Source organism: Mustelus asterias, chromosome 6, assembly GCF_964213995.1.
Source record: "Mustelus asterias chromosome 6, sMusAst1.hap1.1, whole genome shotgun sequence".
Classification (NCBI taxonomy): domain Eukaryota; kingdom Metazoa; phylum Chordata; class Chondrichthyes; order Carcharhiniformes; family Triakidae; genus Mustelus; species Mustelus asterias.
This window is the reverse complement of record NC_135806.1, coordinates 45531962-45557357: the sequence shown is the minus strand read 5'-3', so window position 1 is coordinate 45557357 and position 25396 is coordinate 45531962. Positions and strand designations below refer to the sequence as shown.

Genomic DNA, 25396 nt, shown 5'->3' with positions numbered 1-25396 from the left:
TGTTGCAAAAACCCATCTGGTTTACAAATGTGCTTAGGGAAGTTAGCCTTACCGGTCTGGCATTCATGTGACTCCAGACCCACTGAATTAAAGCTTGCACCGAATTTCCGGACTCACCACACCTCAGTATATCCAGTAGAGTTGATGGTACAGTAGGGAGGGAGCTGTTCCTGAGTCCTCATAATTTATTCTGGATCTGTTGCGTCTAATGGCATTATATCAAAAGTGGGCAAGGACATTTCCTGCTGATTACCACCTACTGCCCTCCAGTAGCTGAGGAATCAAAAGTCCACCATGTTGATCACTATGTTACACTGGGCCTGTGGCAGATGTTAATTTAAAAATAACAATTGGGAGAAACCTCCTTCATCTCTTCCCTCGCTAATCTAGTTGTGGCAGGTGCATCTGTTCGTGAGGTTGAGTGACAACCACACAGTACTGTAGAGATGAAGGGCATCCTCCGTATTGTGTGGTACTGCCACTATACTAATTGGGCTAGATTTCAAACCAATATAGCAGCTCAAAGCTGGACGTCCATAGGAGCCACCCCACCACCAGCAGAGTTGTATTCAACCGCCATCTGTAACCTCCTAGCCTGACATTTCACTCGCTTTACCATTACCATCAAGCCAAGGATCAACCTCTACTCTCTGCAGAGTGCAGGACAACATACCAGACACAGCACCAGGCGCACCTAAAAATAAGCTACCAACCTGGTGAAACTACAGGAACAGGACTACATACATGCTAAACAGTGGGAGCAGCATGAGAGAGAAAGTTAAGCGATTGAATAACCAATGGATCCGATCAAAGTTCTGCTACATCCTGTTGTTTAATTGTCCAGCAACATTCACAACAAACGGGAGGTGGAGGCTCCATAAATATGGCTATCCTTCAGGATAGAGGGAGCTTAGCAAGTCGGTGCAAAAGGCTGAAACATTTGCAAACATCTTTAGCCAGAAGTGCCAAATGGATGATCGATCTCTATCTCCGCCTGAAGTGCCCAGCATCACAGATGTCAGTCTCCAGCCAATTTGACATGTGGAGCAAATCAAGAAATAGGCTATGGGCCCTGATGACATTTGTGCTATTGTGCTGAAGGTTTGTGCCACATCGGTAGCAATACAAGACTAGCTTGGCTCAGGGTACAGCTACAAAACTGCATCTACCCAACAGTGTGGAAAATTTGCTTTTTATATCCAATCTCAAAAGGATAAATGCAATCTTGCCAATTTCCACCATATCAATCTACCCTTAGTCATCAGCAAAGTGATGGAAGGTGACATTAATGGTGCTAAATAGCAGCTGCTCATAAGTGATCAGTTTAAGTTCCAGACTTCCAAATGTGGATGAAAGAGTTCAATCCCAGTGGTGATGTGAAGGTAACTGACCTTGACGTGAATGTTGTGATTGTTGGTTGCTAATTATTTCTACCCTGGGGCATCATCCTCTGGGTAGTGCCTGTGGCCCAACCATTTTCAGCTACTTCATTGATGGTCTTCCCTCCATTAAAAGATCAGAAGTAGTGATGGTCTCATTGTTGCCTATATGATAGAAACTGGTTCAGTAAAGCCAGGACAACTTTCAAGCTTGGGCTGATCAGTTGTAAATAACATTTGACCCACACAAGAACCAAACAATGACCATTTCCAACAAGAGAGAATCTAATTGTCTCCCCTTGATAGTCAGTGATATTGCCTTTGCTGAATCCTTCACCAACATCCTGAGGATTGCCATTGACCAGAATCTGAACTGGACCAGCCATGTGAGGACTGGTTGCTATAAGAGCAAGTTAGAGGCCAGGAATTCTGAGGTGAGTAACTCAATTCCTGACTATCCATCTACATGACACACGTCAGGAGTGTGATGGAATATTCTCCACTTGCGTAGGTGAGTGCAGCTGCAAGATCAGAGCTCGACACTAGCCAGGAAAAAGTAGACTTCTTGATTGGCACCCCCTTACAGTAGCAATATAAGTGCTATTTTCCATTAACAGTGTGCACCTGTCAAGCCAAAATGACGTCCTGCTTTCCACACTGGGTAATGTGGTATACAAATTTCAGTGTCGGTTATGCCAGGCCTATGGATCATATGTCACTAGGACTAGCAGATTGTATCAAACAGTACGTCTCTTCAGTTGTTCACAATAGGCAGAGTACTGGCCATACTTGTTCATTGTTGCTTGCAAAGGTCATAATGTAATGTCTAACCTTGGATGTGATTCCATTGTTGGACCGCACTTTCTGAACAATCCTGAGTGTGCTTTAAAAAATCCACTATCAGTTGGACTCACAATGTGGCTTATCTAGTGGTTGCAGGCAAAAGGAACATGTCCAGGCACTTGCACCTTTTTGAATTAAATTAAAATAATAGTTCCCTGATGTATTTGTCATGGCAATTCCTTGACCAATCAACACCCTGTCTCATGTAACATGAATTGTTGCTCCCTTTGAAATTTGATATTCTTGCATCTGTCCTGATGCATGCAAGATGAAAAGCCTCAATGGCAATTTGTTTTAGCAATATTCTTTACTACCAAATGATTAGATTTTGATGGATTAAGTGAATGCACAAAACTAGTAAATGATTTTTGGTGTTGGCAAATGTGTCTTCATTTGAAGAGGATACTTTCTAAATGGCAAAAATCCATAAACACTGAAGGTCCAAAGATACCTGTTCATGACAATTTGAACTAAAGAGGCCTAATAGACTAGATTTTATATCTACAATGCAAGGGGATAGAACTTGTGCTTCAGCCCCACAAAGCTCTGGTTAAAACATAGCTCGCATAACTGAGAGTAGATCTGGACATGGCAACTTGGAAGGATATATTGATGAGAGAGTGCACTGTAGATTGTGCAAAATGATAGTCTGGTCTCTGAGGGTTACATTACAAGGAGAGATTATACAAACTCTGCTTGCATTCCCTGGAAGTTAGAAGGTTAAGGGATGATTTGATCAAAATGTTCTGAGATAATAAAGTGAGCAGATAAATTGCATCGATCTGACTCTGTTGCTTGGGGACATTCTAAAAATTACAGCCAGTGAAATGCTTCCACATGGAATGGTGAATGTTTTGGAACTTTCTTTCACAAGCAACATTTGATGCATGATCAATTGTTAAACTTAAAATCAAAGATTGTTTTTTTTTAAAAAACCAATCATATCACGGATGTGAGACAAAGGCTCAATCCGTGTAGTTGGGTTGCAGATCAGCCACATTCGCATTGAATGGCAGTGCACATTCTGGGAGAAGGTGTTGGTGGCATTATTCCTGTTTCTATGTTAGCAGAATATCCCATGAATGTCATCTTTCAGGATTGGGAAGTACAAGTTTCTCCACTTTTTCCTGATGAGCCGCATGGCACCTTTTTGTTCTGGTGACCAGAATGGGACACTGTGTACAAGTTGTAGTCTGACTAAAGCAAAGTATTTGTCAATGTATGAAGAACTTCAAATTGCTGTTTTGCTTTTTGATTAGATACTTTAAGCATCGAGCCTACTAAGGCCGACTCTCAATTTTTCGCAACTTAAGCCTGAAGTATTTCAGCACTGTAATGAGGTATATGCGTTGCCTATTTCAGTATTTGATACCTGTCTAAATTAACTTTCACCTTCCATTGTTCTGTCCACTTGCATGTATTTTGTGCAACTTGTTCTGTAGTATTTGAGCTCTATTTGCTGACCCTGCTATTTTGGTAAGGTTATTTGTATTGGGTTCTTGAGTCCAACTTCTTGATGTAACATAGAAACTTTACTGGTCCCAACACTGATCCCTGGTTATTTATTCCACTTGGTTTTGATGTCAGTTTCAGCTTTAATATCCAATTTACACTTCAAATCTCCAATTTGTTTGTGTCAAATTGCAGCATCAGCATTTAGTAAGAGTGTATTAAACCTAGTCTATAAATCTGAGCTCTACTAGAGGGCTAAAATCAAGTCTCTCTCTGATTCATCCTTCAATCATAACTAACCGCCAATAGCTTCATTGCCATTATTTAATTTTTATATATGAACTGTTTTTTAATTTTTCATGTACTTAATTTTAGTACAGAAAGGAAACTGACATGAAAGCTATCCATAGAATAAAATCATTTCAGTCCATGATGGAAAGAAATAGTGGAGTTAGATTTGGAGAGTAAAAAAAGCAATGAAACTAATGGAGACAGGTGCCAAATAAATGTGCACCTAAAAATATAGGTGATGCCATGCATTTCTCAGTCTGAAATCTTGACAAAATTATTTCTGGCCTCCAGCAATATGTTTTATTTCTATCTCAGTGAACAGCACGTTGTACAACTCTAAACCATTGCTGTGCTGAACTGCCTCCTGTAAAGGCCAAAACCACAATTAAGATGTGCGTAGTAGTAATGTCCCTGAATGGTGATGAGTGGGTGGTAGCTCTAACTTTCAATCCCACTAACTTCAATTTTTATAACACCCTTCACAACTCAACGGCTCAAGTGCTTTGCAAAGAATAAAGTACTTCTGCAATATTGTCAGTGTTGTCGTGTAGGAAACACAACTTTGGGGCCAATTTTACAAATTCATGTAAACATTGTCCCAGTAGGTCTACCAGTTCGATGAGGCGATCAGCCAGCAGCCAACATTCCTAATGTTGACTCATTATTATTTTTGCAATCCTTGAAATTTGAAATAAATGCAGAAAATCGTCATTGATGTTCACAAAATGATACACCGTTGAAGGAAGCCATTCAGTCCACTGCGCCTCTGTCAGCTCTTTGGTAGAGCTACACACTTAGTCTCACTCCCTTTGTTTGTTTGCTATAGTCCTGTGATTTGTTTCCCACAAGTATTTACCCAATTCCCTTCTGAAGATTGCTATTGAATCTCCTTCCATCCTTGCAGCATTCCAGATCACCACAACTTAGTGGGGGGTTTTTTCAACACAAATATTTCCTCACCTCGTCCCTGATACTTTTATCTATCTGTGTCCTCTGATAACTGACCCCTCTGCCACTGGAAACAGTTTCTCCTTATTTATTCTATCAAAACCATTCATGATTTTGAGCACCTTTTATCAAATGTTAACTTTTCACAGATGTTGCTGAAATGCGGTATAATTCAAGTATTTTGATTTAATTTTATTCCAAATGCCTGTTTTCTGTAACTTTAAGCAGTATAGTTTAATTCTGAAAGCATGTAATTGATTTTGCTGAGGAATTTTATCATCAGGTTAAGTTGTTTTTCGGTTTCTAATCTATAAATCTCTGTACCCAAGTCCAGCCAATAATTCATCAACTTTACATTGTAAACTGAAACAAATGTAATACAAGTCAGTAAATCAAGTCTATTATGCCGCTGCCTTTGGATACAATCCGGCAGTAAGTTTTTTTAAATATACAACATCTATTTTCCTTCAAGAGATAACAATCCTATGTATTGAGAATTTTACACTTGGTGAATGAAGGGGAACTTTCTTATTACATTAAGATTCTAGACTTGTAATTGTTTATTTATGAATTAGCTTCTCTTTGCCATACTCTAGTTAAAAGGAGAAGTTCTATATGTTTTGTTGTAAGTTCCAGTTTCTGAGGCTTGACGCAGCATTTCAAAATATCCTACTTGATCTATTCTCTTCTTCCCAAATGTTGGATATTATTGTAGTCGTTCACAAGGAAAAATGGGGCATTTGAACTTGCCTTTTGTATTAAACTTGCTGATGTTAGGAACCTAGAAAAACAATTTGGGTCCAATTTTCACATTTCTATCTTCTATATTTTGAGTCATTTTTGCTGTGGGCATGACTTGTGTTTTGGGAAAAGTTATTTTCAATGTTTTGGTACCACCTCAGTAGATTATTTTACTTAAAATTCCACTCTATTGCAGGTTATTACTTATACCTCTGGGTGAGTATTTTCTATTCTGAACTATTTCGTAATCTCTTTCTTTTTTGAGTGCAGTGTGCAAGGATCCACCATACAAAGTGGAGGAGTCAGGATACGCTGGTTTTATAATGCCGATTGAAGTGTATTTCAAAAACAAGGTAAAGAAGTTAATACGTGGAATTTTAGTGTGCACTCTTAGCCTGCAGTTGGAATGAAAGCGGGATGAAGTTTACCACTGCTTTTTTTTTTAAAGTGTGCTCTGCAGCAGGGGTTGTGAAAGTTAGTTGTCTGCTGAGATGGGTCGACAGTTCAAATTTTCAAAGTAACCTTAACCCAAATATGATTTGCATAACATTTTAAGTTTTTAACTGGTAACAGAATTTAACCCTCTCGTTCACCCTGACCAGAATTGGTTGAACACATTCAGTCTGATGCTCGGCAAAAGAGTCTTAAGGGGAATGAGCCCCCAGTGGTTAGGGGAGGAAAGAAAAGACTTCTAAACAGTTATTTAACACAGTGGAATGTCTGGCAAATAGCTATTGCACCATATTTACAAATGAATAAAGCATGCATTAATAGTGCTTCTTTTAGTAATATAATAATATTTGTGACATATTCAGCACTTTCACTTTGTTCTATAACATTGCTGTGGTTGTTGCTGTCTTTAAGTTGCGGCAGATTTCAAGGCAATGTTTGTGGTGGGGAATAGAAAAACAAAAATGATCAAATAATTTAATTGTTTTGAAATCTGACTCATTGCAGTGAATAATTAATGGCTGAATATACTTTCATTATGTAGCTGTTAGACATTATTGTTCGGGTTTCTAATGGAGCCAGGAGTCTTGTTGCTGTGGTAGTTCAGCTCAGGATTTGGTTAGCAGACCAGAACATCTGCAAGTGCTAACAAAAGGATTGGGGATGACAGCAGTGGATTTGTCAATTGTTACTGGTCTAAATTTTTAATACAGCAAAAGCAATATAAATGACTGGCCAAATATGAAGATTGCTCATTTAAAGGAGGAAAAAGCCTGTGGAGGGCTTTGGAACAGGCTATTTATTTTAATTGCAAAGTACTTTCTTTTTCCACCATTAGCCACCCCACTTCTCCAAAATGTGGTAATGCACAACTAACTTTCTGGGAGATACACTTCAATAAAATAGCCTGGTAAAACAAAGCTTAGATAGTAATTACCCTCTGGCTCAAGTTAGCAGAATTTTTCTGTTTTCTCTAATTATTCATTTCCATTTCTATATCTCGCAGCACAAAGGGAGAGTACTTAAGCCTCTGCCAGCTCTTTTTCCCATAACTTGGCAAATTAGCCCTCTTCAATTACATGACCAATTGTCTTATGAAAATTGCTGTGGAATCTGATTCTCATTACCCTTTCAAGATAATGCAATTTGAGTGGCGGGGGGGGAAGGAGGAGCAGAATTCGAATATCCCCTTGTTCTTTAGTTTTTGGTTTGCTGGTTACTTTATATCTATGCCCTCCAGTTACCCTCTTTCTCCCTAATTGCCCTGTCAAAACGCCTATATTTTGAATACCTCTGAATGTCCCCTTTACCTTCTGTATTGAGGAGAACAATCCTAGCTTCTGCAGTCTCTCCACATATCTGAAGTCCCTGATCACTGATATCATCCTGATGAGTCTTCCCTGTAACCTTTCTGGGGCTTTTGATATCCTTACACTGGTGTGGTACCTAGAATTATACATAATACTCCATCTAAGTTTTTAAAGCTTATTTATTAGTGTCATAACTAGGCTTACATTAACACTGCAATGAAGTTACTGTGAAAATCAAAGATTTGCAAAAGTTTAGAAAGGTTGCTTTTTATTTGTTATCCCTACTTACAAAACTAAGTATCCCATACTTGTAACTACCATATCAACTTGCTTCGCTACCTTTCGAAGATTAATGAAATCAGTCCTCCCACTCAAAATAGCAGTGTTTACATGTTGTTTCATGTGCCTTTGTGTTGTTTCTTCCAAAGTGTATCACTTCACATTTGGGCACATTAAATTGCATCTGCTACATGTTTGCCCCTTTCACCAGTCTGTGTCCCACTGAAGCTTGTGAACATGTTATTTATTAATTATGTTGCTAGGTTTTGTATTATCTGCAGACTTCACAATTATACTCCCTATGCCCAAGTTCCAGTTCATTTATATAAAGAAAAGTAGCCATACTGATTTTTGAGAGATGTCTTTGCTGATCTCCAGTCAGAAAAGCATGCATTCACTAGTAGTTTCCCTCCTGCCTGTTATGATCCTTTTAGAATAGCATTATTGGCTAAAAGCTGGAAAAAAAACTCAAGTCTGCCAGCATCTGTGGAGAGAGAAGAGATAATGTATCAGGTTAATGACCTTTCATCAGAGGGAAATGTAATGGGTTTTAAGCAGGTAGAACGGGGGTGGGGGGGGGGGGGGAAGGGAGGAAAGAGAGACAACTGCTCTCTCAAAGTTTTAAAGGAAAAAGACAAGTAAAACCACGAAAGAAAAAAGAAACCAAATAGGGCTAGAAGTTAAGGTCTGAAATTGTTGGAACTCTACATCAAGTTCAGAAGACTATAAAGTGCCTAATCAAAAGGTGAGGTGCTGTTCCTTGTGCTCCATTGGAACACTGCAAAAGGCTAAGGACAACATGGTCTAAAAGACTTGAGATTTAGCATTTCAGCATTATGCTCATGCCCCATTGTCCCACGAGTAAAACTATGGCTCAGGATATTGCTTCATTCATGTTTTTATGTATTGACTTATCAACTAGTTTTTCTCTTTGCAATACCCTGATTACCTGGGATGTAGTGATTTAAATAATACTACAGCCATGAACAGCATAAATCTCCTGACTGTCAAGTTTTGGATATTTTTTAAAAACCCTTTTATAGTTTGACCCATCTGAGTGACCATTTTGACCAATTGCGGTATTGTTGTTGAAAAAAGTCTCAAATGTAACCCTCTTGAAGCCAAAAGTTGTCCGCTGATATTACTTTTTCAAAACTAATGTTGAGTTTTACATCTTGTCTTAGGAAGAGCCCAAGAAGGTACGCTTTGATTATGACTTATTCCTGCACCTTGAGGGACATCCACCTGTAAATCACCTACGATGCGAAAAACTCACCTTCAACAATCCAACTGAAGAATTCCGTCGAAAATTGCTGAAAGCAGGAGGGGTATGTTTTTGTTTTCATTTGAAATATTGGAGTTTAGAAAGCTATAGCAGTAATGATAAATGAACATGTACAGTTGCCTTTCACTGAAAAGGTATGAATGGACAATTTACAAACCAATAAAATGGGCTTGTCTTCATAAGGAATCATTGTTTGAAGATGTGTGGGTAGATAATTACCAGGCGATCCAAAAGTCAACTTTGGAAGATGGTTAATTGCTAGAACAAAAGGCAAAACAACATGTGTTTTCAAAAAGACCAAGGAGCTGATGCATATGAAAAATTAGTCATGTACTTGTGTATTGCTTTGAATTCTTAGCCATGCTTTCACGCTTCACTAATAGAGTTCACGGACCGTAAGAATCCATGGAATCCCTAAAGTGTAGAAAGAGGCCATTAGGCCCATTTTGTCTGCACCAACTCTCCAAAAGAGCATCTTATCCAGGACAAACCCCAGCCCTATCGCTGTAACCACGCACATTTACCATGGCTAATCCACTAAACATGCACATCTTTGTAGTACTGCATATGCACATCTTTTGTTGTTCCCCATTATCCTCAAGAAGCTTGAAAATGAATGAGATTGTAAAGTAGCAGAATAATTGAATGTTCATTGCATCATCAAAACTACTCTTTCTGTACTTTCAATTAAAATTGAATTTGCCCTTCTCTTTAGTCTTCCTATCCCCCCAATCATCAATCATAGGGGTCAAGGAGATACCCTGTTAGTTACCACGTCCACTCAAGTCCATAGTCTGTTTCCCTTGTTTTGCTGTTAGCAGTTCCAGCAACTTCATGGGTAAAACGTTTGGAGCTGAAGGATGCTGGGCCAAGCTCTATCAGCAGACTGCATTAGGTGCCATGCTACTGCAACAACCTGCCCTATTTGAATGCAGCTCAGTGGAGCACAAAATGATTTGTATTTAGTCTGTAGTAGAGTGTTGAATGGCCCTTGCTCATTCTGTACATGTGCTCTTAGTTTTGGTAGCTCGAACTGAGTTGAAATTTTTGCTCATGAGTAAATTGGTGCTACTTTTAACTAATACTCAAATTATCAAACAAATGAGCTTAAATTATTTCACACCTTTTAAAAAAAAAAATCTTCCTAAGACATCCCAAAGAGCTTCACACTAACTTTCAAAGTTTCTGTTTTTTGTAGATAAAATATGGCAGTCACTTTTTGCTCCATTATGTCCCTGAAACAAGAATGTGATAGATCAGTTAATTTGATTTTAAGGATGTTGGTTGAGGAATGAATGTTTGCCAGGGCTTTGAATGAACTGCCATATGTTGTACAGAAAAAGTACCATGAGATCTTAATCATTTGAACAAGCAGATGAATTTTGATTTAAATATGTCAGGAAAAGCTAATAGCAGTATACTTGTAGTATTGCAATGAAGCGTCAAGCTAAATTTGTGTCCTGGATATTGAACACAATCTTCTGACAGCTGTGAGTCCCTACCACCTGAGCTAAGCTGATGGCCCAGGTTAAAACAGTCATGAAACTACTGAATAGCATTACTTGGGTTCCAATTGGCAAAAGGAGCCCTGAAATTAAACTTCAATTTCTCAACATCTTTCATGAACTCCACAGTCCAAAGTGGAAGCAGTATAACATAGTGTTAGGACCCAAGCCAGAAACTCCAAGGTATTGGGTGAAGTTAACCTGGACCCTAAGTTTTAAATTTGATTCTTGCATTGGTGAGTATAAGGTGTCTCACTGGTATGATTCAAGTGATCCACTAGGAAGCTTTTTATCAAACAAAGTTAATTAAAGAACACAGAACAAAACAAAAAGAATTAGCATAACTTTTACCAATGACAACACTTAAACATGACGCAGTATAACTCCCAACCGCTAGCTATCTCTGTTGTTCCAATGTAAAGCAATATTCCATAGACCCTTCTTCAGAATTGACACACAAACAAGTGTGCTCACGTGATGCTGGATTTTCAGCTTTTTAACACTGCTGGACAGCGAATCTGACAGCCATCTTCAAAGAAGGATATATCCTCCAACCAGCAAAACCTCAGAGGTAAACCCAGTCTCTGGCAACTTCCAACACAGCAACACTTAACAGCAAAAACTCTAACTCCAGGGGGAAGGGGGAGAAAACCTGCTGCTTCTCTCAGCTTCAAGCTGTTTCTGAAAACAAAATGAAAACTGAAATGCTCTATGACAAGTAGCTGTCCCTAGCCATATGACCTGACTTGCCAATCACCCCCAAATCGAGCTCTATTCAGCAATCCCAAGGAAACGTTAAAACGACAGAACACTGTGTTACTTCAGATTAAATCAACATATCAATTATACTGCTTCAGTAATAATAAAGAACACTGGCTACAGACAACATGGTGCCAACAAAGCACCCTGCTGAGAAACATGATTAAAATACATTTTTAAAGGCACAGTATAGTCACAGTGCTACTAAGGACATTGATCAATTTGTCTACAGCATTCAGTAATTTAACAGATAGCAACACCAACATAAGTTTAATCTTGATGTACTTCATTTGTTGGATGTGGGCAAGGCTGGTTTGACCAGCACTTATTCCCCATTTCTAATTGCCCTTGAAGCTGGTGATGAGCTGCCGCTTGAACTGCTGCGGTTCTTGTGGTGTAAGTGCACCCACAGTTCTTTTAGGGAGCGAGTTCCAGGATTTTGACCCAATGACCATGAAGGAACAGCAATATATTTCCAAGTCAGGATGGTGAGTGGCTCGGAAGAGATAGATGGATCTAAACTGATTAAGTGGGTGTCAGTGGTTCTATTAGTCTGGCTATGTACAAATTATCTGCCGCATTTCCACAATGATGCCTACACTACAAAATGTATTTCATTTACTCTGAAGGGTTTTGCGAAGGGGTCATTGAAGGCACTACCTAGGTTCAAGCTATTTCTTTAAAATTCATTCCGAAAGCCACAACTGGTTCCTCGGTAGTACTTGAATATAGGAATTACATATACTCCCACAGAGCGGGAAATCCTCAGTGTTTCAGATTCAAGTGAGGAGTGGATGGCAGATGATCAGTGAGAAATTGTTGCATTGTATCCCATCTGGTTGAAGTGGGAGGTGCCACTGATGAAATTAAACAGTAGACAATAAATGGTAACTGTTTTTCAGTAATCAAGATATAAACCTCATGATATTTGCAGCATTTAGCATGTTCCTTTTTCAGAGTCAAGTTAAAGGTACTAACGCAAGCTAATGCTTTCTTGCCAAATATTTTCTGTACAAATATCACTTGGTAAGGCGACTGTTCAACTTCCAATCATGCTACTTTTCTTCAGTCCGATGAGATGAAAGCCCTTTAGACTTGACCGTTCAACTGCAACTCAGTTGATATGCCTGGAGTCTTAACTACTCAGGCAATTATGCCCAATCAAGCACCACTTATGTGTGCGAGTGCCACTTATTGCTACTCAGCAGTTAACTCTTGGCACACTCATTGACTGCCATAGTGTGCCTGCACCATTAGAAACTGGGAAAGCAAATACATTCCCTTAATCAGACAATTTAAACTCCACCCCCACCATGGGCTAGGTTGAGGCCTTGGAGTGAAGCTTGGGAAAATGCTTGCACTTGAGATGAGAGCTCAGGATGCAGTAGTGAGGCCAAAGCCGTGGCCATTCATTCAGTCATGTTGTGTAGGTTCTTGTCCAACCAGCATATGTATAAAGGATTGGATATCAATGTGGTGGCCAGGACATCAGTCAGTGGTCTTTGAGAGGCAGCTTCAGACAATGAATGGGTAAAGTATGGTCCTTTGGAGACGGAAGCTAACCATTAAGTCTCTCTCCTTCATGCTGCGGTGAGCAGAGCGTACAAAACATGGAGCGTGGTGAACTCGCTATCATTCTTCTCATTCATAGGTAGAAGAGGTGAAGATGTCAATGGAGATGCCTGGCTCCCAGGTGCAGAACCGTGAGGGGGAAGGTGTGACAGGGTCCTGTTGTGCACGCAGAGGATGAACACCAGAGAGTTGTCACTCTCTAGCATCCCACTAGTCTCAGAGTGTACAGATGGCACCAATAATGCCTGCAGAAGTCTGAACCAGTGTCGCCAAAGACTTGCGTATATCTGGGGAACTGTTTGGTCGCATCTGCCACCTTCTGCAGTGTTTGATGCCATGAGGACTTGGAAGGCATCCACTGCCAGTGTCACAGAAGTTACAATTTTTATGCCATTGGCTCTTTGCAGGGTGGCCACTGTGGGATTTTGTGAGCCTCGGCACAAAGTACATCTAGGAGGTGATGGATGCAATCCTCGTGAGGGTACACAACTTTGACCATTTCAACTGACATCAGGCAAGCCAGGATACAAGAGTGATGTGCTTTGCATAAATCTTTGGCTTTCCCCAGGTGCAGGGTGGCATTGACTACACTCACATGGAGCTCAGATCGTTAGGACATCAAGTAGTGAATCATGTGAACCGCAAGGACTTCCATTTGCTGAATGTTCAATTGGCCTACAGCAACATCAAATGCATCCTGCAGGGGTGTGTGATCGATTTCCAGGGAATGTGCACGACGCTTCAGGATCCACAGAGGGCTGCAGGGTTGGCTCCTCGGGGACAAGGACTACCCACTGAGGAGGTGGCTGATGACGCTTGTGTGGAGGCCACAGAACACAGCTGAGACAAGGTACAGTGAGGTTCGTGCTGCAACTTGACTTTGGTGGAAAGGATCATTGGGATGCTGTAGATGAGGTTCTGGTGCCTGATCTGGTCAAGCCCTGCAATACAATCCGCAGAGGCTGTCACACATCAGAGTCATTTGCTGGGCCCTGTACAACCTGGCAGAGAGGTGCTGCCCGAGGAAGAGAGGGAAGAGCGATATGTTTCCTCCGATGAGAACGTCAAAGGGAACAACATTCAGGTTCTGGAGAGAGAGGATGTTGGCCATGAGACAATGGCGATGTCCAGACGAGCTCGGGATGCGCTCATCGCCACTAGTTTCATGGAGGGTGATGTGCAGATCAGTGAGGACATCCCATTACCGTCACATGGCTTCTGTGAGCATTGCTGTCCCATTTGACTGATGGCAGCGCACACCCTCTGTGATACAGTTCCTGTCATGGGGATGCAGCAGTTACCCTGCACTGGCAATGCAGTGGGGAAAGTTTCACCTTTCCTGATCTGTTGTCATCCTTCGTGAGCTATAACTTTTTGAGTTTGTGTTACTAGAGGTGGAAGTATATGGGATAGAGGGGCCAACCACAGCTCTCGGGTGCAGAGACCACTCATTGTCAGTAATGTTAGTTCCTTTAAGTTGTGGGAGACATCCTCTTTCCTTACGAGGAGCAAGCATGGCTGATATGTTTAGTCACTGAAGGGATGACACCCAATGTGCTGGAAACCTTGCACAAAGCACATAGTGGCAGCCCTGGTCTGAGGGCCCTGCACTTTACTGGTGCAGGAACACAGTTAGCAGATCGGTACTAGAGGAACACAGCTCATTAGAACAAGGAGCCATAGAAAGGGTGCAATTAGTGAGTGTTTATTTACAAGTGCTTGATACCTGTGCCCATGCTGTGCAACTTAACCTTTCTAACCCAACATCTTGGTGTATTCCCAACATTCACAATGGAGGTGGAGGCAGCCTGTTTGTGATGACCTTTGTCTTCCTCCTCTGAAGGCCCTGACTTGCTTTCAGGGAGCAGCCGTGGTGCCACGCTCCTTGGCCTGTGGGACTGGAGCTGATTTGGTCACAGGAAGAGGGGGTCAGATGGGCTGGTCACAAAAGTCTCCTGGGTGGAAAGCCCTGGACTATGCATCAACTTCTCTTCCTTCCTTTTGGATGCTCACGGGCCCCTGACTCCTCCTTGGAGTAGAATGGCAGTGAGCTTGAGAAGCCTCTCCATCTTCCGGCATTGGCACTGATGGATCCCAGCCTGCACCATGGAAGCTCAGGCATCCCCCCACCTATCTGGAATCTCCCACTTATGGTGAGCCAACCTTTATTGCATAAATACAGGTGGAGAGCATATAAGCAGGATGTGTGCCAGGGCAGATGGTGAGGAGGTCTGGCATGTGTGGATGGTGATTAGGAGTAGTGAAATGACAAGAACATGACCCGCACAAGAGATGAAGATGTGTGTGGGAGAGCAAGTGGTGGTGTCCCTTTAGCTGGCACAGAGTGAGATCTCTGTGGATGTGTGATGAATGTGAAAGTTGAGAGTGATGGGAAGGGTGACTTAGCCTGGCAGAACAGAGGGGATCATTCATCCTCTTCCTGCACTGGATGCCTGTCCTTTTCTGCATGGTATTAGCACCGACGACCACTGCCACCTCGTCCCATACTGGGTTTGATCTTACTGGCTGGGTTTCTTCCTGTGCACAGGTAGAGGACATCACCTTGAGCCTCAACTGCAACCAAGAGTCTCTCTCTGAGGAGCATCTGTAAACTTGGGGGCAACTTCTTGGCAGTCATCACTTCCCGGCAACCTAGAAAGTGTTGCTGAGGTGGCCTTGTGGTGCTTTTTCCACTAGCGATATGGTGTTGAAACCATGTGGGAAAAGCAATGGGTTCAGTTCTGCTTTTCCTGTCCATCATCAGCCTTTGCCAATTTCCACGAAAATCCCACCCATAATTTCTGAGTACAGGAGTCTAGGGAATGGAAATAAACTTGGTCTAGGAAGACTGCTAGACTGTTTGTGCATCTTTTCCACAATACTTTGAACAGTTTTTTCATTTAAATGTAATTTTTATTAAAATGGTGCTTATTGGGTGGGATTTTTCTCCCTCTTCGTGGCAGCAGGAGGCGGTGCACTGCTCACTGGTAGTGGAATCTTGTGGTCCCGCCATTGTTAGTGGGATTTCACATTGAACACACTCCATGCTGCTGGGAAACCCATGGCGGGGCTGTGCCGTAAGTTCCCACCGCATAAAGCCAGCAAGCTCCTCCGTGCCAGGGACCCGAGTTATATTTCGGCCTTGGATAACTATTTATGTGGAGTTTGCACATTCTTCCTGTGTCTGTGTGAGGGTTTCCTCCCACAGCCCAAAGATGTACAGGTTAGCAGGATTGGCCACACTAAATTGCCTCTTGGTGTCCTAAGAAATGTAGGTTCGGTGGACTGACCATGATAAATGTGAGGGTCTTCGAAGATATGGCGAGGTGGGTCCAGTCTCTCCTACTCTGTTGGAGAGTCAATGCAGACTTGATGGGCCAAATGGCCACTTTCTGCACTGAAGGGATTCTGAGATCTTTCGTTTGTGAAAAAAATTAAAGATTTTGGCAAATATTTTGTAATTTATTCATGTCGTGTGCCCCTCAACTCAGCATTTATGCGACAATATCATTGATGTTCGGAAAACCAGTGAAATGGAGAACATTTTTCCCTCCTTCAAAAGTCAAGCCTTTTCAGAAACCAAGGGTTTGAAGTGATAGAAAGTTATTAAAAAACATGCAATCAAATTATTTTCTTAAATATTTTAAAAATATATTTTGGTACTCTAGTTTCAATATCAATTTTAAAAATCCATTAACACGACATTGTAATTAGTGTTTGAGTCTTACCAGAAATACTAGCCCTGTACAACTGGATTTTCTTGTGTGTGTGTGGTCTGAAGTCTGGTGGTTTATTACCAGAGAATACTTTTCAGATTTAGAAGCTTTAGAATTTGCGGCAGGGTGATGGTATGGTGTTTCTGGGAAACTAGAAATTTTTGAACAGATGTGAATTTTGCTTGCGTTTTTTATGAGAAGGGTATTAGGAGGTCTAGCATCCAATCAGTTACAGCAACACCATTTTATTTCTAAATGTTTTAATAAAAACTGCAAGTTGGTGTTGATCTAATTAGATGTTGAGCTCTCTTCACATACAGCAGGCATAAAAAGGAGCAAACTTTGAATTGAAGCAGGAATCATTTTCCCATTCTTTTCCTGCTTGTCCATATGATCAACCTTTGGACAAAATCACAATTCAGCTGGTGCACTTCAGCAGTGTTACTTGTCACAATTCCATTAATGTCACTTTTAAGTCTGAAAGGTGGAATACCTGAATGGGAATTGTTAAGAATGCTGGAAAATTGACTAAATCAATGAGGTTTTTTTCTCCTGTTAAATTCCTCTGTACACCTGCTGAAGACACATCTCATGGGGTGCAATTCTACAGACACAATTCTATGCATCCTTCATTACCTTTCCTGAGTGACTATTATATGTGTGCAACACTTGACAGTAAGTGTGAACAATTGCTTTTTGCCTCAAATAGTGATCTATGATCTTGTTTCTGTCCTATCATCCATATATTATATGCATATGTTCCAGAAGAAGCTTGAGATATGATGCAGTTTTCCTCATCAGTGCCAGTGCATCTAGATTGTAACTTTCCTGCTACAGTTCTGTAACTTAGCACAGTTGCATTGAAGTACTTGATATTTGGATTTATAAGGCCTTTTCTTTTTCCCTTTTTTTTTCCCACCCATCTTCTAGGACCCAAATAAGAGCAGCAGCACTAACAACAGTAACAGCTTCTCCTCCAAGCCCCACAAATCCATGAAAGAGCACAAGGACAAACCATCTAAAGACTCAAAAGAGCACAAAAGTGCCTTCAAAGAACCTTCCAGGGAACACAGTAAAACTTCCAAAGAGTTCTCAAAGAAACCCAAAGAAAACAAGCCACTAAAAGATGAGAAAACTGTTCCTAAGACGGCATTTAAGGAACCAAAACCAATGTCAAAAGAGCCAAAATCATTGGAAAACAATGTAGTAAGTGGGACTGGAGGCGTCCAACAGGATGTTAAGGCTCCGACTAAGAGGCCTCCGAATACTGACTCTGATGAACTTGTAGCTAAGAAAAAAAAGAGAAGCAGCTCTGAATTATTGTTTAAAAGCATTTCCAGTGCTTCTCCTTCTGAAAAGAAACAAATGAAGGACAAATCGCATGCTAAGGCAGGAAAGATCAAAATGGAGAGCGAGGTGACAGAGAAAAAGAAGCCTAGTTTACCACCATTTGAAGACATTGTAGATCCAAATGACTCTGCATTAGATGATATGTCTTCTAAATCGGAGGTGAGTAGAAGTACTAAAATGTAATTTGAGCAATGGTGCTGGGGTGTGGGAGGGGTGTCTTTTTCCAATTGTACATTATAAGGTAGAGATTCTGTCTATTAAAATGGTAAATTAGGAAATTTCATTCCATGAAATCCCAGCTGTTTTGAGACAGTGACAATAACGTTTAAAGGGCATTGCAATTTCATTAAGATGAGATGCTTGTACAAACTGATGCATCTCTAAACTCTGACCATTCTAAAATCTTTGTTAATCCAACTCCTTTAAAGTTTATGGGAGGAGAAGGAAAATGAAATTTGTGTGAATGATCCTAACTCCTACAAGGTGTTAAGTTGCAGCCTCTTTTTCTTCCTTGCCTCATCCTATTCAAAATGTTCACAAAGTTTAGCTTTCATTCTCTAAATTGAAGTTTATTACCTTGCAATGAAATATGTGTAATCTTCAAAGAAATGCAGAAAGATTATTTGGCAAATTTTGAATTCCGGAAAGTTTTTTTAAAAAATTGGATATTATTTGTGTCCACGTTCACTACAGGTAACAAGCAGCGTAATTTCTTCTTTTTCCCTACCCACCGTGTGTGCGTAAGGCCATGACATGGGTCATTGTCCTCTAATGCAAAATTTGCTGATGAGCTGCTGGGATTTTGATGGTGCTGCATAAACTGGCGAAAACATTTAGTTGCTCACATTCTCGACCAAATTGGTGATTGTTTGTCCCATGGCTAAATGAGAAATAAGCCACCTTTTTTGCTGTGAAATAAAAATACTGAAGATGTACAGATCAATCCACGTGTGAGAAAAGGTTAGGTTTCACCCATAATAACTTTTACAAACATACGTATAGCATACAGGAGTAGGCCATTCAACCCCTCAAGCCTGTTCTGCCATTTAGTTAGATCATGGCTGATCTGATCGTGGCCTCAACTCCACTTTTCCACCTACCCTGATAACTTTGACTCTCTTGTTAATAAAGGATATCTACCTCTGCCTTAAAAATATTCAATGACCCTGCCTCCACAGTTATCTGGGGAAGAGAGTGCCAAAGACTCTCAAAATCCCCTGCTTTTGTAGTGACTATCACGCCCAATAAAGGAAAGCATTCAATATGCTTTCTTGACCACCTTGTCTACCTGTCCTGCCAACTTCAAGGACCTGTGGACATGCACTCCAGGGTCTCACTTCCTCAACCCCTCTCAATATCTTCCCGTATATTGCGTATTCCCTTGCTTTGTTTGCCCTCTCCAAATGCATTAGCTCTTTTTTTTCCCAGATTAAATTCTATTTGCCTCCTCTTCTCTTTCCACTCAACTAAACCATTGATAGCATTCTGGGGATGACAGTTACCCTCTTGACTATCAACTGCACGGCCATTTTTTTGTAAATTTGTCAATCATGTCACCCACATTTGTCTAAATCGTCAATGTACATAACAAATAGCAAGGATCCCAACACTTGAGTCCTGTGGAACATGACTGGAAACTTTTCCATTCGCAGCAAAAAATCCATCGACCATTACCCTTGTTTCCTGTCAGTGAGCCAAATTTTGGATCCAATCTGCTTCTTTCCCTGTGTCCCATGAGATCTCACTTTTCTGACCAGGCAGCCATAAGACCTTGTCAAATGCCTTACTGAAATCTATGATGTGGAGTTGTCGGCATTGGACAAGGATAGGCACAGTAAGTAGTCTCTCAATACCAGGTTAAAGTCCAACAGGTTTATTTGGTAGCACGAGCTTTCGGAGCATTGCCCCTTCATCAGGTGAGTGCCAATAGGCACTCGCCTGATGAAGGGGCAGCACTCTGAAAGCTCATGCTACCAAATAAACCTGTGGACTTTAACCTGGTGTTGTGAGACTACTTGCTGTTACTGAAATCTATGTGGACAACATCCCTGGTTCATTCCCCAGGACAATGCCTTGACGATTTACAGTCAACCTACCTGGTTTGAATTTAAACAAAGGATGGCAGGTAACTGTCAATCATCAATTAACTAGTGCATTCTCCGTGGCAACACCCCTACCAATCGGAGTACACTTGCTAATCAACCAGTATACACCCTTTTTGTGCCGTATAAAGAACTTTAAAAAAATTACAGGAAGGCCCTTTGGCCCTCCAGGCCTGCACCGACCATGCTGCCTGACTGAACTAAAACCCCTTGCCCTTCTGAGGACCATGCCTCTCTCTTCCCATCCTATTCATGTATTTGTCAAGATGCCCCTTAAAAGTCACTATTGTATCTGCTTCCACTACCTCCCCCGGCAGCGAGTTCCAGGCACCCATCACCTCCATGTAAAAAAAAAAACTTGCCTCGTACATCTCCCTTAAACCTTGCCCCTCGCACCTTAAACCTATGCCCCCTAGTAATTGACTCTTTCATCCTGGGAAAAAGCTTCTGACTATCCACTCTGCCCATGCCTCTCATAATCTTGTAGACTTCTATCAGGTCGCCCCTCAACCTCCGTCGTTCCAGTGAGAACAAACCAAGTTTCTCCAACCTCTCCTCATAGCTAATGCCCTCCACACCAGGCACCCTCTCCAAAGCCTCCACATCCTTCTGGTAGTGTGGCGACCAGAATTGAACACTATATTCCAAGTGCAGTCTAATTAAGGTTCTATAAAGCTGTACATGACTTGCCAGTTTTTAAACTCAATGCTCCGGCTGATGAAGGCAAGCATGCCAACTTCTCCACCTGCGTTGCCACTTTCAGTGTATCCCTCTGCCTAACAATACTCATAAGGGTTCTGCCATTTACTATGTCCCATCTGTATTAGACATTCCAAAATGCATTACTTCACATTTGTCCGGATTAAACTCCGTCTGCCATCTCTCCGCCCAAGCCTCCAACTGATCCATATCCTGCTGTAGCCTCTGACGGTCCTCATCGCTATCCGCAAATCCACCAACTTTTGTGTCATCCGCAAACTTACTAATCAAACCAGTTACATTTTCCTCCCAATCATAACCGAACAGGCGCCGGAGTGTGGCGACTAGGGGATTTTCACAGCAACTTCATTGCAGTGTTAATATAAGCCCACTTGTGACACTAATAAATAAACTTTAAATTTTTATTATCCTGGCCAGATACAGGCTTCTGGCATCACCTGAGCCTGAAGAAAATTGCATGTGACTCAAGTTTCCACTTTTTAGATTTTGTGCATTACCAACTTTAATTAGGTGATCCAATCACATACTAACATTACCACCTGTATTTGTGTTGATGTAAGGGATATTTAGACTCTCACAGAAGCAGAATTTTAAAAATCCAACAATATCTGCAATGGGCCAAATGGTCAGCTCCTTGCATTGTAACAATGTTGCGATTGGGTGATTGTTCTGAATTCTGTCATTCATCTCACCACCCCACTCCCATTAAACTAAAGCTGCCATACACAAGGAAATAATTAATTTCTAAAACGCCATGGTATTTAAACTGGCACAGGAAAACAGCAGGCATAAGCTAGCAACAAACATTTTTCTCAAAATAACTGACACACTGCATGCACCAGCCTCAGCTTGCCTTCCATGGACTGGTGAGTTCACAGCGAATGCCTTTTCATCACATATTCACAAAGCTGGATTTTAACCAGGCAGTTATTACCCTATTTACTGCACCTCCGATCTCAATCTCAGCTTTAAATTTAACAATTCATCGAGTATTGATTTAGCATCAGTAGGTCTACAGAACAGAGTTCTAAACTTCTGCCACCTCACTCTTAAAAGATCTGGTTCTAATTTTTAGATTATGCTCTCTCGTCCTGGACTCCCCTAAATTAATTGACCATTTAGCTCCTTGCATTTCCTCCATTACAACACTTCCAAAGTATTTCTTTGACTGTAAAGTACTTTGGGTTGACAAAAATACAGATATTTCATTATGTGAAAGGGGTGAAAAAAGGAAGATAATACAATGTCCATAGAATCACTTTATTTCTTCAGATGTTATCTGGCTGCTTTACATAATGTCCTTATTCAGTTTGCAGATTCAATGCATTCTTGACAAACGTGACCAACAAAACCTTTACCTGGCATTGCATGAATGATGCACAACTTCAGTTGAAGTTGACCGATTGAGACTTTGTCCTCAATGGAAATGTAAAGAGATGTGGAATTTTCCTGTCATTTCTCAGCAGTGCTGAGACCTACTCAGTACTTCTGCAGATGGAGAAAGTGTTCTGTAACCACTCTTCCTCTGGCAAGTGGAGCCTCCACATCATGACAGCATAGTCCCTTTTTTTGTTTTCTTTCTCCCAGCCGGACAGGCAGCCTTTCCCTCATACTCTCTCCCCCAGTGCCCAGCAGGCAACCTGCCAGCCCCATGGCCAGCAATCGCTCCCTCGGAGCCTTTCTCACTGCCAGTTCTCAGACCTCTGGCTGATATACCGCCAACCCTCTTCCTACTGCTCCTCCACTGTTCTCTGTGTTGAATGGAAACAGCCTGAGTCGAACCTCCCCAGGTTGTGTCACTTGCATGTAGAGGGGTCGCTATTCTCTGATTGCCCCTGCGGTTGAATATTCCTGAGTATTTCAAGGGCAGATACCCCCTCGGCCCTAGTGTATTTTGAACATTGCATCCTTCAGTTTTTTGACCTTTGTTGAATTTTGTTACATTTTAAGGCTAAACGTTGCATTATTCCATATTAAGCTGCGAGTTTTGAAATATGGACCCTGTTGCCCAGGGAGTTGTCTGCCACCTTAAATTTATCAACCTACATCTGAAGTAACAGGATGTCTAGAAACTTGCAGAAGGTAGGAGGGGGAAGAAGCAAGTGATTGTTGATTTATCTGAATATTGATAATAGAAGACATGCTTCAGATGGAGGAAGTTGAAACCATGCTAATGTGATATTCCACTTTGATGTTTGAGAAGAATCTAAAAATGTTCTGTCTTCTGTTCGGTAAAACTCAGCCTACATATCATGCCTTCATTCTCGTTATGGGAGTTGTATGAACTTGGTGCACTGCCAGTTGAGTTGCGTTTTCTGCAAGTGGCAAATCTAAAGCCAGAAAGTATTAAATGATCTAAAGAAGCATGGTGCATGTGATCTTGCACGCTTTCTGAATAAAAGGTTGGATATTGATATCTTGTGGATAGATGAACTTTCTCCAGTCTGACGGACTGTGCAACTCCAGTCCTTGCAGCCCTGTCTATTATAATAAGTTATTCGCCAAAGTGGCATGGTGCCTAGATAAAAGTCAGTGGGTGAAATATTTTATCTGTTCAGTGACTGCACATTTCCATTTAGTTGAATTCAGGAACATTGTGTTCTTTTGCTGACCAAAGTACTTACCCACATATTACAATGAATTGTCAATCCAGGCTGTGGAGTGAAGATACTCATTGTGCACATAGAACAAAGTAATCAAACAGGAGAGCAAAATTTTGTGGATGCTGGAAACTACAAATTAAAAACCAAGTGCTGGAAATACTCAGCAGGACAGGCAGCCCCTGCTCCCAAGAAGTCATATTCGACTCGGGTAGATTGGCCATGCTAAATTTCCCTTAGTGTCTTAAGATGTGCAGGTTAGGTGGATTGGCCATGATCAATGCTTGGGATTAGGCAGATTTGGGTGAGGAAGGGTGCTCTTTTTTTTTTTGGAGGGACGGTGCAGACTTGATGATGGACTGAATGGCCTCTTCTGCACTGAAGGGATTCAATGATTCGACATCAATTCTGTTGCTCTCTCCAAAGTAACCAAACCCGTTTCAGGTGGGTAAGGAAGAGAATTTGATTTCCCTTATTCTTGCCCTGTTTCATTTTCCACCCCCGCCCCACACACACACACACACACACACCCTCCTCTCCTCCCCCCCCCCCCCCCCCCCCTCCAAATATACCGATCCGGAAGGAGGAGGCTAACCTGACTCTCTACTCTTTTACACAGGACACTGGGTAGAGGTTGATGAATGAAGGTGCAGCAGATTTTCTCATTATCTGAAAATCAGTATAAAGCCCATTGCGAATGTCTCTGTTTCTTTGGGTTTATTGGAGGCATCAGAGTAACTCGATGTGGAGACAGTGGCCTGTAATTTTTAAATAAGGCTAATTTCCTTAGATCCTGATGGCCATTTGAATTTAATACTGGAAAATGTTTGTTTTTTATTCATTCATGGGACATGGGCGTCGCTGGCTGGCCAGCATTTATTGCCCATCCCTCGTCACTGTTGAACTGAATGGCTTGCCAGGTCATTTCAGAGGGCAGTTCAGAGTCAACCACATTTCCCACCGAATGCAGTAACTGAAAAGGAAGGTAGGAGTAACAGGACACAGCAGATAAGTGCATTTTGAAGAGAACTGCTTGTGGGCCTAAGGAGTACTAACCTGAACTGAAGGTCAATGTTTGCTTTTTTCAGTGTAGTGAATGAAGGTAGTGTTGAAATGAGTAAGCTGTATCCCACAAATTAACGTTTTCATGCATGCTGTGAAAACAAAAAAGCTACACATTTGTGTGGTAAGTATAAATATAATTGAATGTCTGCCAAATGCTAACAATTTCTAAAATTTCCTGTTTTAAAAAAAAATTAGGAGTATAAGTTTTATTTTGAGAAAATATGATGTAGCATCGCTAACCCTCAAGTGTTTGCTCCTTGGAACTTGCACAGTATGTGTTTACCAAATGTAAATTTGCACAAGTGAGAAAGCTAAAAACTAAAGTAACTTGATTTTTTTTTTGAAAAATAAACTGAAATTTATGCAAATTATATTCTACAATTTCGCACTGAATACTGGACGCCTTGTATTCAATGTTTTTTTTGATGCAACCATGCATTGAAGTGGTTTAAGGTTTCAATTCTATACATGCATGTTTTTCCACTTGTCCAAAATAGGTGCACCAAAATTGTTGCATTGCTCCATGGATTTGTGGAGCTCACCTACCATTTCACACATTGCCCCCACCGACACCACTTAGTCCCCACCTCTCAGTTCCTTGTGAGCTGCAGGACTGCACAGCAACCTGGAAGACACCGTACAGGCTGCTCCGAAGTTGACTCCTTTAAGAACCTGTGCAAAATATTTTAAGGGAACACATTCTAATGAACAGGCTGTGCACAAGCAAAAACATTTACCAGGGATGTTGCCCTTCTCATCAAGGTGAATGAATGTCTTTTAGCTGAGCCACTGGGGAGTCATTGAATTATTTCTTAAATGGAAGGAAAATCAAATTAGACTACTTTTCGCACCTCTGACACTGAAGCCTGTCTTTTTCTATCCCATGGTTGAAAATGTGGTAAGGGGAACCTAAAAAGGGCAAAGAAAAATAAATATGAGGAGATATTAAGAAATAACATTTCTCAAATCTGTTACTGAACAAAACAAACTTCTCAAATTCCAGCATCTGCTGTATTTTGCTTTTGTATT

The 25396-nt window shown here is 41.2% G+C and overlaps 1 protein-coding gene across 3 annotated transcripts in view; it reads left to right on the top strand.

Annotated features, from left to right (window-relative positions):
• The window catches only part of mllt3 (MLLT3 super elongation complex subunit), a 131358-nt gene that overhangs the window by 53093 nt on the left and 52869 nt on the right, over window positions 1-25396 (top strand). For all 3 annotated transcript variants that reach the window (XM_078214279.1, XM_078214278.1, XM_078214277.1), the window contains exons 3-5: window positions 5925-6007; window positions 8878-9021; window positions 17461-18039. In XM_078214279.1, coding sequence (XP_078070405.1) covers window positions 5925-6007; window positions 8878-9021; window positions 17461-18039 — 806 coding nt within the window. The remainder of the gene's footprint in view (window positions 1-5924; window positions 6008-8877; window positions 9022-17460; window positions 18040-25396) is intronic.